The 18,464-nt window shown below is 52.2% G+C and overlaps 1 protein-coding gene across 1 annotated transcript in view; it reads left to right on the forward strand.

Moving 5' to 3' along the window:
- Positions 1 to 18,054, forward strand: part of RSPO4 (R-spondin 4) — a 39,316-nt gene extending 21,262 nt beyond the window's left edge. The window contains exons 2-5 of the mRNA XM_022592726.2: positions 10,853 to 11,041; positions 11,744 to 11,884; positions 14,399 to 14,584; positions 17,951 to 18,054. Coding sequence (XP_022448434.1) covers positions 10,853 to 11,041; positions 11,744 to 11,884; positions 14,399 to 14,584; positions 17,951 to 18,054 — 620 coding nt within the window. The remainder of the gene's footprint in view (positions 1 to 10,852; positions 11,042 to 11,743; positions 11,885 to 14,398; positions 14,585 to 17,950) is intronic.
- The last annotated feature ends 410 nt before the right edge of the window (positions 18,055 to 18,464 follow it).

Raw genomic sequence — 18,464 nt, forward strand, 5'->3', positions numbered from 1 at the left:
AAGCTTTTGATTTCTCCATCAAATCTGAATGAGATCCTTGCTGGGTAGAATAATCTTGGTTGTAGGTTCTTCCCTTTCATCACTTTAAGTATATCATGCCACTCCCTTCTGGCTTGTAGAGTCTCTGCTGAGAAATCAGCTGTTAACCTTATGGGAGTTCCCTTGTATGTTATTTGTCATTTTTCCCTTGCTGCTTCCAATAATTTTTCTTTTTCTTTAATTTTTGCCAATTTGATTACTATGTGTCTCGGTGTGTTTCTCCTTGGGTTTATCCTGTATGGGACTCGCTGCGCTTCCTGGACTTGGGTGGCTATTTCCTTTCCCATGTTAGGGAAGTTTTCGACTATAATCTCTTCAAACATTTTCTCTGGTCCTTTCTCTCTCTCTTCTCCTTCTGGGACCCCTATAATGCGAATGTTGCATTTAATATTGTCCCAGAGGTCTCTTAGGCTGTCTTCATTTTTTTTCATTCTTTTTTCTTTATCCATTTCTGCAGCAGTGAATTCCACCATTCTGTCTTCCAGGTCACTTATCCGTTCTTCTGCCTCAGTTATGCTGCTATTGATTCCTTCCAGTGTAGTTTTCATTTCAGTTATTGTATTGTTCATCTCTGTTTGTTCTTTAATTCTTCTAGGTCTTTGTTAAACATTTCTTGCATCTTCTCGATCTTTGCCTCCATTCTTTTTCCGAGGTCCTGGATCATCTTCACTATCATTATTCTGAATTCTTTTTCTGGAAGGTTGCCTATCTCCACTTCATTTAGTTGTTTTTCTGGGGCTTTATCTTGTTCCTTCATCTGGTACATAGCCCTCTGCCTTTTCATCTTGTCTGTCTTTCTGTGAATGTGGTTTTTGTTCCACAGGCTGCAGGATTGTAGTTCTTCTTGCTTCTGCTGTCTGCCAACAATTCTTTTGTAAAGCAGCGATGATTTTCTGAAGGTCTCTGGCAGCTGCTCTGGGCTGCTCAGGGCCCCCAGTGCTCCCATCAGGAACACAAGGGTGACCTCCCTTAATGAATAGCTAATGAAGGCAGACCATATCTTGTGGATCCAGGGTGGGTCGTTAAGGGTTAAGGAAGCAGATATTTGGGTTGATGTGGGGAGGCATTCCAGGCACAAGCAGCCCGCTCTGGACTGTCCAGCCTCCCCCGCCTAGCAGGAGGGCTGGGCAGCGGTAGCACAGCCAAGGCCTTCTCCATGCTTCAACCTCCAGGCACTAGAATCCTTTCGGTATGGGTCTCATCTGTCCGCACACACCTGCCACTGTCTCAGAGACACACACACGCTCAGGGCACACGAACCCAGCCCCTCTTCTTCTTGCCATGCTGGGCTTGGCAGGGACTGTCCTCAACTTGGGCCACTTGGGAAAATACCCCTCCTATGAGTGGTAAGAGGGGCCAAGTTGCCCCTTCCAAATATCAGCCCAACCTCTCATCCATCGTCACGCCAGCAGGGACAGGCACTGTGACACAGTAGAGTTTGGGGGCTCTGTCTAACTCTGTGACTTATAGTTGTTGGCCTTTGAGCCTTAGTTTGCTCCTCAGTAAAGTAAGAAGTAATAACAGCACCTGCCGTCTTGCTTCTTTTTTTGTGGGGGGTGGGGTACGCGGGCCTCTCACCGCTGTGGCCCCTCCCGTTGCGGAGCAACAGGCTCCGGACGCGCAGGCTCAGTGGCCATGGCTCACGGGCCCAGCCGCTCCGCAGCATGTGGGATCTTCCCGGACCGGGGCACGAACCCGTATCCCCTGCATCCGCAGGCGGACTCTCAACCACTGCGCCACCAGGGAAGCCCCGTCTTGCTTCTTAAAATGAGGTCTGGGGACCAGCACGATCAGCATCCCCCAGGAGCATCGTACAAAAGCAGAATCTCAGGCCCCAGCCCAGACCTTTAGCATCAAAATCTACACTTGAACCCAAGGTCCCTGGGCACTCTGTGTGCTCCTTAGAGTTTGGGACGCCCTGGCTGACCTCACAGAGTGGTTTCTGAAAATCACGTGAGTTCATACACATATGACCCCAGGCACACCGGTGTACACGTTAAACCAACAGCATATATCGAGGGATGGAGGTGTCTCTGCTTTTAATAAGCAGCCCCAAGTGATTCTGATGTGGATTTAAATCTCAGGATCACCACTGGCTGGGAAACAGCAGATGTGGGTATGAACCCTGGCTCTACTTCCAGCCTCCATCTCCCCACCTCCCCAGCCCATGGAAGCCGATGTCTGAAAAGGATTCTATGTGGATTTCAAGCAGGGGCTGGGGCAGGGCACTTCCCCACCTCCCCAGGCCTAGGTGGGTGGCAAGAGAATCACTTGTAGAGAGCTTAGAGGGGATCTGAAGGACGGGGAAATAAGCATGTCACCCCTGATTGAACACGCAGGCACTGATCTGCCCCACATCATGGAAATGAGGGGAGATGAGTACGGGATGAGGGGAAAATGAATGAGAGATGCAGAAGAGGCAGGGTCTGTCCTGCGAACACATGTACTGCCACTGTTTGGCTAATTTCCTGTCTCAGTCAAGGTCAAATGGACATTGAAGGAGGCAGTAGCCTTAGCACAGCACTGGGAACCTAGCAAGGCCTTAGCAAGGGGACCTGTTATTCTGTGTGGAGGATTAAAGGAGGTGCTGGGATACACTGGCAGCTGGGAGGCCGTGTGGCCTTGAGATGAAGCCTTCAGGTTCTGCAGCCACACTGCCTGGGTCCTCTTACTAAGTGACCTCAGGCAAGCAGCAGCCCTGTCCTGGACCTCAGTTTCCTCCTCTCTGAAATAGATATAATAAGTATACCTAAATTAATTTTGCAGCATCTCTATATGGAATGGTAAGCAGCTATAAAAAAGCATGAGTCAGTGATGTGCAACATTCGCCAGGATAATTTAAGTGAGCAAAGCATGGTGCTAAAGAGTCTGTGGAGTGTGCTGTGGTTTATCCCTGCCCTCCTGGAGCTCACCTTTCAGTGGTGGGAAAGAGACACCAAAAATTCAAACAAACACATCACATATCAGTTGGGGATAAATGCCAAAGAAAAACAAAGCAGGGTGAGACAAGGATGCAGGGATGGGTGCTACTTCAGGCGAGGTGGTCAGGGAGGTCTCACAGAGAAGGGGACGTTCCAGCAGAGACCTGAAGTGGAGTAAGCCCTGAGGATGTCTGTGGGGAGGGCATTCCAGGCAGAGGGAGGGGCAAGTGCAAAGGCCTTGAGGAGGGAGTGGTCTTGGCATGTTTGAGGAACGGCAAGGATGAGGCCAGCATGACTGGAGCAGGGCAAGCGATGATTGGGAGGGAAGGGGGAAAACGTGTTGGTGCAGACCAATTTCTGATAGATTCCATGTGGGACAGGAAGGAAAGAAAAGAGGCAGGGTGACTCCAAGATTTCTGACCATGAGTGGAGTAGCCATTCACCCAGATGGACAGGAGAGGCAGGTTTGTGGGGAAGGAGGGGAAAGGATTACAAGTTTCCATTTTGGATGTGTGCCTATTGTTATTATATTCTGAGGGTCCTGTGCATTAACCCCTTGGTGTCATGCACAGACACCTTAGCAAGGATTCACTGTCTGCTCCTTGCCCAAGCTCCCTCCCTGCCACCAACTTATATACTGTCATGTACTCACCTCTCTTAAAAACCTTTCTTTCTCCCACACAGACTAGCCCTGCTCTCATCCCCACATCTGCCTCTCCAGAAAACCATCCCTGATGACTGCAGTCTGTGCCCAGCCCCTGGCTCTGAGCTCTGCTGGGCAGACATCATGAGCTTTCTTTGCAATGTATGAGCCTAGTTCTCCCAACTAGACTGCAGCCTCCCTGAGAACAGTTTTGAGAACTTTTATTAAGCCATCATTCATTCATTCATTCATGCATGCATTATTCTTTCTTTTAAGAAATAGTGGGCACCTACAATGGGCAAGACTGTGGAAATTTGAAGGAGAATGAGCCAGGCTGGGCCCCAGCCCTCAAGTGAGCACCTCGGGGTGCCTCTCATGTATCTCCCATGAAGCAAGTAATAACATAATGCTCATTCATCAGCCATGAGCTGTGCTAAGTACTTTGCATGGATGAGCTCACAAGTGCCTGGGAGGTGATGCTACTACCATTGTCCCCATTTTGCAGAAGAGGAGACTGAGGTTTAGAATAGTGAAGCCACTTCCCCAAGATCACCAGCCAGAAAATGGTGTTTTGTCATGCTGCAAAGCGGAGATCAGCTCAATGTCCCCACACCTGCAGGAGTCTCCAAACCTGGAGTCATCTCTAGGGCCCGTGCCTTGCTGACGATGGTGCAATCTGCCCCCGAGGCAGGAATGTGCCTGCGGCCTCTGAGCCAGCCTCCAGTGGCAGCGACTGCCTCCCATATGTGGCGGTCTGAGCAGGCAGACGGGAGCCCAGACGTTGTTTATTTCCTCTGGTTATCAGTGACATGCATCCCACACTGCCAGGCAGGGATCCGAGAAGGCACTGCCCATCACTCCCTGCATGGGGCCCCCCTACATGGTTCTGGATCCTTCTCAAGGACATAGCAGGGCCCAGGGCCGGGCCTGGCCCTCCTCAGGTTGCACTGCCTTGGGGCAGGGAGCAGCGAGTCCTTCGGGACAGCTGTGTCAAATCCTTTAGTCCACCATGACACACAATGTTCTCATGCAAAACACACTTCCCTGGGCACATCCCAATTATGAAGAAACTCTACCCCAAAAATGTTGACATCAAATTAAAAGTTCTGCACTGATTGCCAAAGCAAGTCCAAGATCACAAACACCAGTGGAGGTGTGGCAGGTGGCGACAGTAACATTACTGAGACCCTCGTTAAGTGTCAAGCCTGCTCAGGTCCTCAAGGTTCTGTAAGGTTGGCCAGTGTGATTTCTATTTTACAGATGGGAAAACTGAAGCACAGAGAGATTAAGGCACTAGCTTAGGTCACATGGGCAAGGATAAAGGGTAGAGCTGGGATTTGAACTCGAGCAGCCTGGCTCTTAACCCAACTCCACTTTAAACTGGGAACCTGTTAGCAGTGCAAATTCTCAGCCTCCCCGCTGCCCAACCCCAGACTTACTGGATCAGCAGCTCTGGGGGAAGGCCCAGCAATCTGTGTTTTTAACAAGCCCTCTAGGTGAATTTGATGCGTGCCCAAGTTTGGGACCCCCTGCTCTACATTGTCTTCTAATGTGAACGAATGAAGCAGGTACAAGATAAACAGCAGCTCGAGGGGGATAACACATGGCAGCTGACCTTTGCCCTCAGTGTCAGGGGTAGCAATAGGGAGTGGGTGGGGGGGGGACTGACAAACTGGAGAGCACATGCCCCATCTATGGAACTCCAACCAAATATTGCCCTGCAGGAATGCAGGCCCAGTGTTAGCAGGTATTCATACCTTTTCCAGAGAAGTCCAAATTCCAGCTTCTTATGTGAAATCTGATTTTTTTTAATGTTGGCAAATCTTTTTTTTTTTTTTTTTTTTGGTTTTCTAAATGTGTGCTGGAGTTCTTGGCTTGGGTATTGAGGATTTTTCATTGACAGACTCACTGTGGGCTGCTGAGATGAGCCTGTCTGGGGAAAACAGGTAATTTTCAGGGTCCAAGATGTCTCCCTGTGCCTTTTGACCCCCTCAAGGAAAGCACTGCAGAGTGAAGGTGGGTGGGAGGCATGATAATGCAGAGATGACCCTGAATCCACTCAAATCCCTAAATGAAAAAATATAGAGATCACTTGCAAACACTGAACCATTGACTCCTATCAAAACAAGGGGCTTGGAGGGCTTCCCTGGTGGCGCAGTGGTTGAGAGTCCGCCTGCCGATGCAGGGGACATGGGTTCGTGCCCCAGTCCGGGAAGATCCCACGTGCTGAGGAGAGGCTGGGCCCGTGAGCCGTGGCCGCTGAGCCTGCGCGTCCAGAGCCTGTGCTCCGCAACGGGAGAGGCCACAACAGTGAGAGGCCCGCGTACCACAAAAAACAAAACAAAACAAGGGGCTTGGGGTCATTTTCAGGATGTGGATGACTCTGAGGTTGGGAACCCTTGTTTCAAAGAACACAGGTCATTCCCTGATCCCAACAGAAAGAAAAACCTGCCCTTCACCCAAGACCAAATCTGCCTCCTCTTTCTCTTCCCTGAGCCCTTCACCATCCTGAGGATGAAAGACCATCTCCCTGGAGATGGTGGTTGGTGGCTGTCCTCCACCAATGCCTCTGGCCTCCGTTTTCTCACCAGTGAAAGGGGAGGAGGGTCCAAATCCCACCATGTATCGTGACGGTGAGGGAACAGGAAAGGAATTTATATTTACGGAGAAGCACCTACGACATGCCAGGCACTAGCTGCATGCACACACCTCATAACGAAACGTGTGGGAGTAGGGGTCGTTGCCACAGTTTTCCAGGTGGAGAAACTGAGGCCCACATTGATGAAGGTACTTATCCAAGGTCAGTCAGTGGGTGGTGGAGCCAGGATTTGAACCTGGGCACCTGGACCATAATACATGTCCTTAGGTATTTGAGGGCAGAAAACAATATAATAACAAGATATCCAATTTATCAGAAGTCTGCTGCCAGGCTTTAAGCTAAGAGTTTTCCATGTACCATCTCCTTTCATCACAACAACACTGCAAGTTAAGCATTATCCCCCCTTTTACAGCTAGAATAACTGAGGCCCAGAGAGTTAAAAGTACTTTGCCCGGGATCACACAGCTGCTGCCACATTTCATAACCATCGAGCCCCCAGCACTGGACCTCACAGAAAGTAGGGGCTCAGTAACCGTTGAGTGAATGGATGGATGGATCACTCAACCTTGGGCTAATGCACGTACAGAGTTGTTATAAGCCTGCATCCCTTTGTAAACTGCCAACCCCATTGTCATTCTCCGTAACATGGACATCCATGTCTCAGCTTGTCCCCTGGGTGCTTGGGGAAGGACAGTATGACTCAGATGTCATTCTAAGCCCCTCCAGCTGCTGGAGCAACACAAGGCCATCCTTTTTGGTACAACTGACACTTTGACCAGGGGAGGATGGTCTTGATTATGGGAGATACTGATTAAGGGAAATCACAGGGGGTGCCATCCCCTCTGATGCCCCAAGAAAGCTCGGGGAACTTGCAAATCAGAGCTCAAATACTTCATTTAGAAACGTGTATCAGAGCTGCTAGAGGGCAGCAAAGAAGGCCAGCATGCAGGTGAGGTGTAGAAGGAGCCAGGGGTTTTCAAACTGTGCTCCCTACAATCCCAGGGTCCCTTGGCGTGCCATGGTCAGGCTGGGTGGGCAGTGCTTCAGGTCCCTTGGCCTTGCTGAAGCAGAGCTACTCCACCATGATCTGTTGGGCTCCACCTATCTGGTGAGATACATCTTTTTTTTTTTTTGCAGTACGCGGACCTCTCACTGTTGTGACCTCTCCTGTTGCGGAGCACAGGCTCCGGACGCACAGGCTCAGGGGCCATGGCTCACGGGCCCAGCCGCTCCGCGGCATGCGGGATCTTCCCGGACCGGGGCACGAACCCATGTCCCCTGCATTGGCAGGCGGACTCTCAACCACTGCGCTACCAGGGAAGCCCGAGATACATCATTTTGATTGCAATTTGACAGGAGGAGAACTAGCTCAAGTGAACTAGTGACTTTCTTTGGAGCTATGGGGTGAGCCAAGCCTTGAGGGACTGGAACCTGGGCTTGGAAGATGGTCAGAAACTCTGTCTGACCATCTAGGGCCCATGAAGTTTCTGGTTGCTTTTTTTTCTCTCCCTGCATCTGATTTATTTTTTTTTCTCTCTCTCTCTGCTTCTGTGTGGTCAGGGGTCTTTGGCTGCACGTGACAGAAAACCCTACTCAAAATGGCTTTAGAAAAGAGGAGACTTTATGGACCCTCCTAGGGATGGATCCAGGTGCACAGACAATCTCTTGTGTGGCCTCCATTCTCGGGACACTCGCCCCTCATGCGTTGCCCACCAGCTGTGGTCTACACCTTCTCAAATCCAAACAGAGTGCAAACACACACACACACACACACACACACACACATACACGCAATCCTAAGACTAGCTCTAGCTGAAACATGTGCCTGTGTCTGAACCAGTCACTGCAGTCAAGGGGACCTGGTTCTCTGGTTGCCGAATCCCAGGTTAAATGCATCTGGACAGAGATGGTTCCACCTGAACCTGAAAGTCAAAGATGGGGCCTCTGTTAGCAAAGAAAGGTGCCACAGTTGCCAGTGCTCACCAAAGCTTCTCGCACAGGCCACCCTGCCCTCCTACAAACGTCCTTAGGTCAAGAGGCCATCCTAGACCATTGTCTGTTGGCCCACAGTCAAAATTCTCAAGAGAGATGGTCTAATTGTCCCAGCCTGGATGAACTGTCAGGCCCTGGTACAGCCTGTCCACCACTGGCCAGGGGACAGGGTCATGCAGTACAAGAATATTTGCCACGTCTGGTTCTCAAGGAAAGGAGATTGTGAGCAGGGAAGACACTTCCACAATGCCAATTACATCTATTTTGGTCTTGTTTAAATGCACATCCCTGGGCCTATATACTTTACAAGCCTCCCTGGGGATTCTTACGCACAGTCAAGTTTAAGAACCATCAAGTTTGGATCTTTCTAAAGCAGCATTGTACAAACTGTAGCTGTCGTCACTCATTATTCATAAAATTAGCATTCAGGTCTCTATACCCGTGGCCTTGGGGAAGTGGGAGGAACAGTACTGCTCTTTCTAGTGAGTTAGAGATATGATGACAAGCCTGAGTGAGGCCATCAGAAAGAAAAAGTCAGAGGTGCCATTACAACATAGAGGCACTAGAGGGCACCCTACCAACTGCCGGGACCAAGGATGCAGCAGGAGGCAGAGACAACTCTCTACAAAACCCCGGTGATGAACGATGCTAGTTGAGACCCATCACCTGTGCGCGTGCGCGCGCGCGCGCGCGCGTACACACACACACACACACACACACACACACACACACACACACACACACCGCACCCTCTGAGGTCAGGGGAGGGTCCTTGTTGGGTTCTTTTTTCTGCAGCATGTTGAAATATCACTCTACAAATAGTGCTGTAGCTCTAATTGGAATTTCTTTGCTGTTTGGCTACCTGACCTTGGGGAAGGCTGCACCTCCTCTGGCTTCAGCGTCCCCAGTGATGTGGCATGGGTTGTGCTGAGTGACCCCTAAGCTCTTCCAAGAGACAGTTGTTAGTAAGAGTTTTGCTTTGTCACCATCTGCGTTGCTATTACAGTCACTTCTGTGGGCTTCAGCCCTACTACCAGGCATATCTGATTGGCCAGGTTTTGGTCAATGCCCACTCACTGTCGACTTGAAGGGCCAGGCCTCTATGGATTCTGTTCCCGGGGGCAGGCACCAGGATTTGCCCTTCTCCAGGGCCTCTCACAACAGGGAATTCCTCTGAAAGGAAGATGGGGCACCAATAGGAAGGGGGTGGGGGTGAGGCTGGAGAGTCAAGAATGTCCCCTACTAGGTGGCCATGGGCTCGGGTGGGCCAAAGTGTATAAGTAGTTTATTAAACAGGCTGACCTTGATGGAGTATTAACATACATGAAACAGCTTCATGTTTCCCTAATCGCTGTGTCTAAGAAGCTGCCTGGTCCTCTTCTGTCCCTTAATGACACCTGGTCACTTTCTGACTCTCCCCAAATATCATCTTCCCCCGATGGTCTGCCCTGCTGCCTCTTGCTGGGGCACCCGCCAGCAACCAGCCTTCCTGGGGAGGCAGCAGCAACGGCACTTGAGCCTGGCTACTCCTAGGGGGCCCTTGCTGCTGAGAACCCCCTTGCTTGCCATGAAGGATGTGCAGGTTCTTCTGCTGCCTCCCCCTCCCAACTTGGCCCTTCTCTCTCCTGGTCTCTTTTCTCTGCTCAAAGAGGTGTTGGACGGGGCAGACCGGCAGGGCTGCCACACAGGTTCATGTCCAACCAAGGCATGAGGTGCTGGTCACCCCTTTTTGCAGACATCCGTCTCTGTGAGGGGTACCCTTGCCTCTCCTCCCTCTTGGTTTGGGGGTTGGGAACAGCGGGAAAGCCACAGCGCTCCCCCTTCCCCAGGCTGACAGCTCCTAAGTCCCCTGAGTCCCCCTCTCTATGGGGTCAGCTTGATCAGGTGGTGGTCAGACAGCAGAGACTCCCTATAAGCCTCTGAGAAGCTCTCTTTCCAGGGTATTTTCCACCTCTTTCTTCGCAGTTTTGAGCCCTCGTTGCCAATTCTGGAACAACAAAAAGTTCCTTTCCTCCACTTGCTATACTTGATGATTTGGGGAGCCTTTGATAATGGTGGCAGTGAGGAATGGGGTATTGTTCCGAAAGGCAGCAGGAGGGTGAGGGGCTCCTCCACAGGCATGTGAACCCCACACCCAGTCAAACATACACACTATGTTAGTGAAGATCAAGTTTGTCTGTGAGTGACAGAGGACTGCAAATAACGGTGGTATGAACAAAATAGATACTGATTTTTCTCTCATGTAACAGTCTGCACAGGCAGAAGAGGGCTGATGCAGCACTTCTACCTTCCTCGAGGACCCAGGATCTTTTTATCTTATTTCTCCAGTATCCTTAACACATGGTCTCTGTCTCATGATCCAAAATAGATGCTCATGCTCCAGCCATCATGTTCACATTCCACCCAACAGGAAGGATGAGGGGATGACAAAGGGTATGCCCCTGCCCTTTAAGCTCTCTAGAAGTTGCACACACTGCTTTACCTTATAACACACCAGATTTGGGTCGCATGACCACATCTAGTTGCATGGGAAATGTAGTCATCTGGGTGGCCATGTGCTCAATTGCTATACCAATGAGACAGTCTGAGCTGCTCACGCATATGGTTTGACTATCTCTCTCTTCCTTTCCCCACCCTCCACCCTGGTCTGGTTGGCAGTGGGCACTGGTCTGGGGGGCAACTGCACAGGCTGTGTCATCTGCTCAGAGGAGAATGGCTGCTCCACCTGCCAGCAGAGGCTCTTCCTGTTCATCCGCCGGGAAGGTATCCGCCAGTACGGCAAGTGTGTGCATGACTGTCCCCCCGGCTACTTCGGCGTCCGCGGCCAGGAGGTCAACAGGTGCAAAAGTATGTGGCCCCTCCCGTGTCCTGTGCTAGCGCTGTGCTCCTAAGATCCCACCTCTGGCCCACATCCCACCTTAGCCCAGTGCAGCCCCAGGGGAAGTAGATGCCTGAGCCCAGACTCTGAGATGCTTGCTTGCTTTCGGGCTGGCTGCGAAGCCCTAAGCAAGTCAGTGCCCTCTCTGGGCTCAACACTAATGGGACAGGGGACCTTCACTTCTACCCTAGTTTGGCTTTGTGGCCTTTGGCATGCTACTCACTCTCTCTGGGCCTAGCTCAATGGGAAAAGGAGCCCTAACTCCTAACTCTAATTTTCACTGTGACGTGGACAAATCATGACCATCTCTGAGCTTTGATGGAAATGGAGTGGGGAGTCCTCACTCCCAGTCCAGATTTACGGTGTGACTTTAGGCAAGTTACTTGCCCTCTCTGAGCCTCAGCTAAAATGAGAAAGGAAGTCAAAATAACCATGTTACCTTGGACATGTCACCTGCCCCCACTGAGCCTCAGTTCAAATGAGAACAAGAGTTCTTGAATGCAGCCCAGTTTGACCCTGGACAAGTCTGGGCTTCAAAGGACACACTGAATCCAGACCCCAGGGCTACAGAGCTTGGGCTACTCAGAGGCCCTCCCCAGTCCCAGGCAGTCCCAGAGGGTCCCCTCTCTGGGCAGCCACCCTCACCAAGGGTGGCCCTGGCTGTATTACAGAATGTGGGGCCACATGTGAGAGCTGCTTCAGCCAGGACTTCTGCATCCAGTGCAAGAGGCGGTTTTACCTGTACAAGGGAAAGTGTCTGCCCACCTGCCCGCCGGGCACCGCGGCCCAGCAGAGCACACGGGAGTGCCAGGGTGAGTGGGGGCATCCCCACCCTGCCCTGTCCCCTCCCTCCCTGAAGCAGGGGCTGGTGAGGGGTGTCAGGAGACCTGGAAGAAATCATAGGAGAATGTCACGTGGTGATGGGAAGCCCAACACCATGTCAGGTACACATATGAACCCTTCAATACAGTAGACCCACCATAAGCACCACCGTTATGATTACTATCACTCCCAACATCTACGCCAATACTATCGCCAAGAGAGGCCACGGAGCACAGGAGAAGAGCACTGATTTTGGAATAAGGCCTGGGTTCAGATGCTAGCTCTAAAATTCACCTCTAGTGACCTTGAGCAAGTCAGTTAAGCCCTCTGTCCCTCAGTTTCTCCAAATGTTAAAAAAATTACAATAGAACATAGAACCTACTTCATGGGGGAGGGTTGTTGTAAGGGGTAAATTAATACAATTTAAAGCACTTAATACAGTAACTAACACAGCAAATGCTCAATGCATGTCATTATTATTACACACCATATTAGCTGTCATTACTGTTCTGTTTTCCCATCACTCCTTTTCAGACTCCTGTGTGAGCCCCTCCTCTGTGATCTGTCCTTACACAAGGGTATTCTCCAGCGTTCTCACCTAAATCACACATCTCTGCCTATACATTCTCTCTGGGCACATGTTCACGGTCATTCCAAAAGCTGATGGCTCCTAACTCACTGTCCTCAACTGCGTTTCTCCATGGGCAGCAGATTCACATCCTCACCTGCTCTATGGATACCTCCTTCCCTCCCTCCCCATCCCCAGCCTGGGGCTTCCTCTGGGCTTCCTCCATCAATAACCAGCTCCGGGCATCACTGTGGGCTCTTCTCTCTCATCCTACATCCAATCCAATCTCGTTCTTTCACTCAGGAAATATTTACTAGAGCATCTTCTACGCTCCAGGCACTTTCAAAGTTGCTGGGGACATATCAGTGAACAAAACAGACAAAGCTTCTGCCCTTATAGACGTGACATTTTAGTGGGGAGACGGAAGACACACAAAAATAAATACAGATGTTAGGTGGTAAAAAGAACTCTGGGGAAAATGAAGGAGAATAAAGCCCCAAAACCTGCCCCACCCCTCCTTCCCCCTTTTCCCCACCCCATCCCCACACATCCCTTTCTCCCCACCCTCTGCCCATTGCTGGGATCTTGGCCACAGCCTCTTGCCTACCTGCCTGCCTCTGGTCTCACTGCCTCTAGCCCAGCTGGCTCATTTCAGAAGCAAGAGTGATTATTTCAAAATGACAATCTGATCAGGCTTCTCTTCTGCTCAAGGCCCTTCAGTGGCTCCCATGGTCCTCAGGTAGAGTCCCCAGGCTATGGGCAGTCTGGTCCCCATCTGCCACCTCTCCACCCCTATCCTTTTTTTCATTCCCCATTTGAGTCCGTGCTCCAACTTCCCCATGAGGGCAGAGTCATCCTGGGGATTTTGCTAGGGTTATTCCTTTCACCTGGAGCACTTCTCCTTCCTGCCCCTCCCTGAGCCTGGCTGACCTCCCCAGCCCTACTTCAAGACACAGATCAGGAGTCTCCTCCTCCAGGAAGCCTTCCAGGTCACCCAGGCTGGGACCCTCTGGTCTCCCACAGCTGCCTGTTTTTCCCCATCACTGTCAGAGCACCCTGCCTTCCAGCCTGACCGCTCTAGACAGTGAACTCTGGGAGGCAGACCCAAGACCAGCAGACAGACCGGCAGGGTCTGTCTTGTTCCTGCTGCACCTCGGCACCCAGCACGGCATGTGGCACACAGTAGGTGCTCAGTCTTTGCTTCCCAAATGAATGCATCTGTGAAGGACCATCATTCTAAGGTCTGGAGAGCTGGTTTCTGGGCCCAACTGGATCTTATGGGGTATTAATAGCTGCCTGATTCTCTGCCTACCTTTCAGGGACTCTTCAAAGAGTCAAATGTGAAAGAATACTATATATGTTCATATATTTTGAAAATTTCTCCCCACTAAGACCTTTTATGTCCATGACTTCATTTTTCCTCACAACAGCCGGGTGTAGCTCCCACCTCGTACAGCTGATCAAAGGCACACGATCAAGTTCAAAATCCAGGTCCTGGCCCTGAGGGCCTCCCAGCTGACCTTGAACCTTCACTCCACCCCCACTGTAGCTTCCTCGTCCCTGACAGGGCGGCCAGGCCCCCAGGCTGTGCACAGCTGCCCCGCATGCACTTCGTTCCATCACGACCTGATGAAATCCTCTCTCCCTTTAGCTCCTTTGTCACCTCCTCAGGGAAGCCTTCCCCCTTAAAGCCACACAACCGGTCCCTCCGGCTTCTGGCCCGCAGCAGCCTGTGCTTGCTCTAGTACAGCTCTCATCCCAGGCTCTTACAAATAGCTGTTTAAACGTCCCCCTCTGCTGCTTGTAATAGCCTGTGACTCCTTTGCATGAGGAGATGGTGTCTTCAGGGAACTGAACCGCTCAGACCCTGCCCTTGAGCTGAGGAACACTCACTGCCGGCTGACCCCATCTGTCTGTCTGTCTCTCCACCTCACAGAGGAGTGTGAGCTGGGCCCCTGGGGCAGCTGGAGCCCCTGCACACACAACGGGAAGACCTGCGGCTCAGCCTGGGGCCTGGAGACCCGCGTGCGGGAGGCCGGCCGGGCCGGGCGGGAGGAGGCAGCCACCTGCCAGGTGCTATCTGAGTCAAGGCAATGTCCCATTCGGAGGCCCTGCCCAGGAGGTGAGCACCAGGCCGGGCACGGGGGGCAGCAGCAGGCAGGGCCCAGGGTGGCTCTGAGTGGCCTTGGGACACAGCCCCCACAACGAGTCGCTGTAAGGCTGCCTGAAAGCCCCCCACTAGCCACACCTTTCTGTGTCTTGAGCATTGCCCCCTCTGGTGTCCTCCTACTGGGGTCAGTCCCAGACCCCTTGGGAAGATCAAGCTTGCCCTTTCCAGAGGGAGTTTGCGACCCTTTCAGACTGACACCTCCTGTCAAAGGACTTGGGACGCCCTCTTTACACTCTGAAACAAAGTCATGGATAATGTGACCCACTGGCACTGGTCATTTTTAAAAAGATTCAGTATAGTGCTTAACTATAAAAGAGAAAGAAAAGAAATTTCATTATGGCAGCGCTGGGGCCCAAGGCACCAGGGAGTACCTACCGAAGTCAAATCACAGTGAAAGTGGTAGCCATCCACGGTCAGGGCCTCATGCACGGCTGTGTTGCCATCAGAGACGCAAATTCCCAAATGGTGACCAGCTCTTAGTAAAGTCCAGCAAAACTGTCTGACTTCTCGATTGACACCACGCTGGCAGCCCTAGAATATTCAGTAATGGACAAGTGTTCGCAAACACTTGGCATTCACACAGGAGACAGAGTTCAACTCTGAGCTCCCTACGTGAGGCTGGAGCAGCCGTTAGAGAGCTGGCTGGGATGGGGTCTTCTTCCTGGGGGACTGTCCCACGCAGCACCCCCCCATCCCTTCCACTGAATGGCCCAGGGAACCCCTTCATTGTAACAACCGAGATCACCACAGAGTTCCAGAATACCCCAGTGGCTATGAAGAACCACTGATTTAAATAGAAGAGAGGCCACAGAGTGTATGGGTAAAATGTAAACAGTGAGTGGTAATAATGTGGCATTAGCTAATGTTAACTGTGCACCTACTATGCACAGGGCACTGTGATAATTCTCTACATTCATTAAGTCATTTAATCTGCACAATGACACTATGAGGTGGGTATTGTTATTCTAGTTTTACCAATGAGGAGATTAAGGCCCAGAGAGGTTGAGCCACTTGCTCAAGGGTCACACAGCTAGGGAAAGGTGGACCTGGAATTCAAACATAGGTCTGTGTGCAAAGAAGAATCTACAGCCACGGTAAGGGTGAGGGCCCTAGAGCTAGGTCACCTGGGGCTCACTGGGTCGGGGTGGAGTCAGGACTTAAACCCAGGGGCACCCCTGGTTTCAGAAGGGCTTGTGGTGTCCGGGTTGGGAGTGCAGATAACAGAGATGGAGTCACCTCAGGGCCATAGTGGGCAGTTGGGGACAGAGGATGAGTTTGAGATGGGACCAGAGAAACTAAGAGACCCCAGACCTGAGGAAGCACCCACACAGACGGACAGGTGTCCGTAGCACTATGGCCACATCTCTCATGGCATCTGAGAGCTAGTGGCTGATTGGCTGTGGAGGGATTGAGAGAGGAAAGCTGTTCCCCCAGGTAATAACAATAAGAATAATAACAACAATAGCAACAGCAGCGAACATCCATAAAGCGCTGACCACATGCTGGGCACTGTGCTAAGTGCTTTGTAAATATGATGCCTTTGATCCTCACAACAGCCCTGCTGTGGGCTCCCTGCGGCATCTGCTCAAATGTCCCTCCTCAGGGAGCCTTCCATGAGCTTCCCCCAACCAAGAGTCACTTTCCATCATATCACGTCACAGCTCTTAAATCTTCCTGAAATGATCATGCACATTCTTTGCTTGTTTAATGTCTGTCTTCCTCGATAGAGTGGGACCTCTAGTGAAAGCAAGCTCTTTGCTTTATTTCCAGCTCCCTCTCTAGCACCTAGAACAGGGCCTGGCACATAGTAGGTGCTCAGTCAACACTTGTGGATGGCAGGTGTGGGTGGGTAGGCAGGCCTAGGGAAGAGGTGGGGACCCAAAGCCTCTCACCCCATTTCCCACCTTCACAGCGGGCAAGGGCCCCTCAGGCAGCCCCCCACCCCATCCCCCAGATGCTGTCCTCCCCTGAGGGCTGACACAGTCAGCGGGAGCTTAGAGGGGCACCTGGCTTCAGCGTCCCTGAAGGGCCCAGGAGTGGGTGTAGGGGGCCCCAGAAGCGGGCAGCTAGGTCTCAGGGGATGACCCTGAGAAGGGAGGAGCCCTGACTCCAGAGGAGGCGGGCACACAGCTGATACTCAGGTAATAAAATTGCCCTCCCCTTGCCACTCCCAGCTCTCTAACTGCCTGACCCTGTGACCTTGGGAAGTGGTTCCCTGAGCCCCGGTTCCTTCATGTTCAAGGGGGCACACAGCTCCTGTGGGAGAAGAGTATGGGGCCAACGATGGGTGAAAACGGCCTGGATGTGGAGACACTTTTAAAACAGAAATTTAGGGCTGGCCCTGCTCCCAGCCATGCCTCAGTCTTCTCACCTGTTGATAATAAAGATGACAAAAAACAATGGGAAGAGCATTCCAGGCGGAGGGCAAAGCCAGTGCAAAGGTGTGGAGGTGGCATGACCCTGCCAGTGGCCAGGACGGTGTGAGCAAGGGGGCTGGGGCGGGTGCGGGGAGGCCACAGAGACAACATGGCCTTTTCCTCCAAGTGAGTGAGGAGTCACTTGAAAGTGATGCCCAGAACTCCAGCCCAGGCTGTGCCACTGAGTTAAGTGAGGCCCCACCTGGGCCTCAGTCACCTCACCTGAGAAATGGGACTTGATAAGATGTTTGTGTTAGAAACTCACCCCAGCTCCATGGGGGATGGGGAGTGGGGCAAAATGGGGTCAGGATCCCGAGGCAGGTCTGGGGTTTGCATCCACTCCCCACGGTGGGAACTGGGTGAGGCACAGACCCCCGTGATGGCGTCAGATGGGGTAGTGGGCCTGCGCCTGCTTCCCAGCTGTTATGAGGGTGACATACTCAGTGGGAGCATCAGTAAGTGCTGACGTTACTGTTGTCGTTTTGAGGTCAGAGCTGGGCCCAAGCTGAGTGGGAAGGTTGGTGCCGGGACCCAGGTGAAAGGTGTTGAGTCTCCAGGGAAGAGCCCTGTAAACCTCACAGTGAGTGCACGTAGGAGTGTCATGGGCGCCCCCTCGAGGCCACCCTACGTCCCAACTGGGGTCCCAACAGTGGACCTCCGGGCCTGGCGGGGCAGATGCCCAGCATGGGTGGTGCTCAGCAGGTCAGCGCCCTCCCCACCCCCCGCCGAGGAACTGAGGGGAGTGTCCGGTTTGGGGTAAGCGATGCTGCCGTCCCAACTCCAAAAAGGAGTGATTGTCAGGTCAGCACCCCCATGTCATTCCGAGCCTGCTGCGGGGAGTGGGGGGCACCCTCGTCTGTCAGGATGTCCTCAGCAACAACGCCCCGCGCTCTCGTTGCAGAGAGTAACCCCAACCAGAAGAAGAGCGGGAGAGATCGGCGCCCCCGCAAGGACCGGAAGCTGGACGGCAGGGGGGAAGGGAGGCCCCGCCCAGCGCCCGCCTAGGCACGACCCCGCAGCCAGACCGCCGGCAGCTCCAAGCTTTCTCTCGCGCGCCCCTCGCTTTCTTGCTGCTGCTTTCTCTTCCTTCTCTCTTCTCTTTCTCACCCACCTCTCCTCTTTTTTCTCTTTTATTTCCTGCATTTCTTCCACTTCAGTTTTCCCCTTCTCCCTCCCCTCCTTTCTCTTCTTTCTCTCTTTCCTTTTATCTTTTTCTTTCCTCCTGTTTTTCTTCTGTTCTTCACTGCGTCCCCTACCGCCCGCCCCACCCCCACCCCCACCCCGACACACACACACTAAGACAGACACCAGCTCCTGTGCACTCCATCCCTCACCCCCTCGCTCTCTGTCTCCTCCTTAAAGAAAGCAAACATCTTTTTCTAGGCCTTTCCCGGACCCTCCCTGACCCCTTTGCA

This window comes from Delphinapterus leucas, chromosome 15 (assembly GCF_059928025.1).
Source record: "Delphinapterus leucas isolate spDelLeu-1000000601 "Yukka" chromosome 15, BTC_Dleu_Yukka2, whole genome shotgun sequence".
NCBI classification, from domain to species: domain Eukaryota; kingdom Metazoa; phylum Chordata; class Mammalia; order Artiodactyla; family Monodontidae; genus Delphinapterus; species Delphinapterus leucas.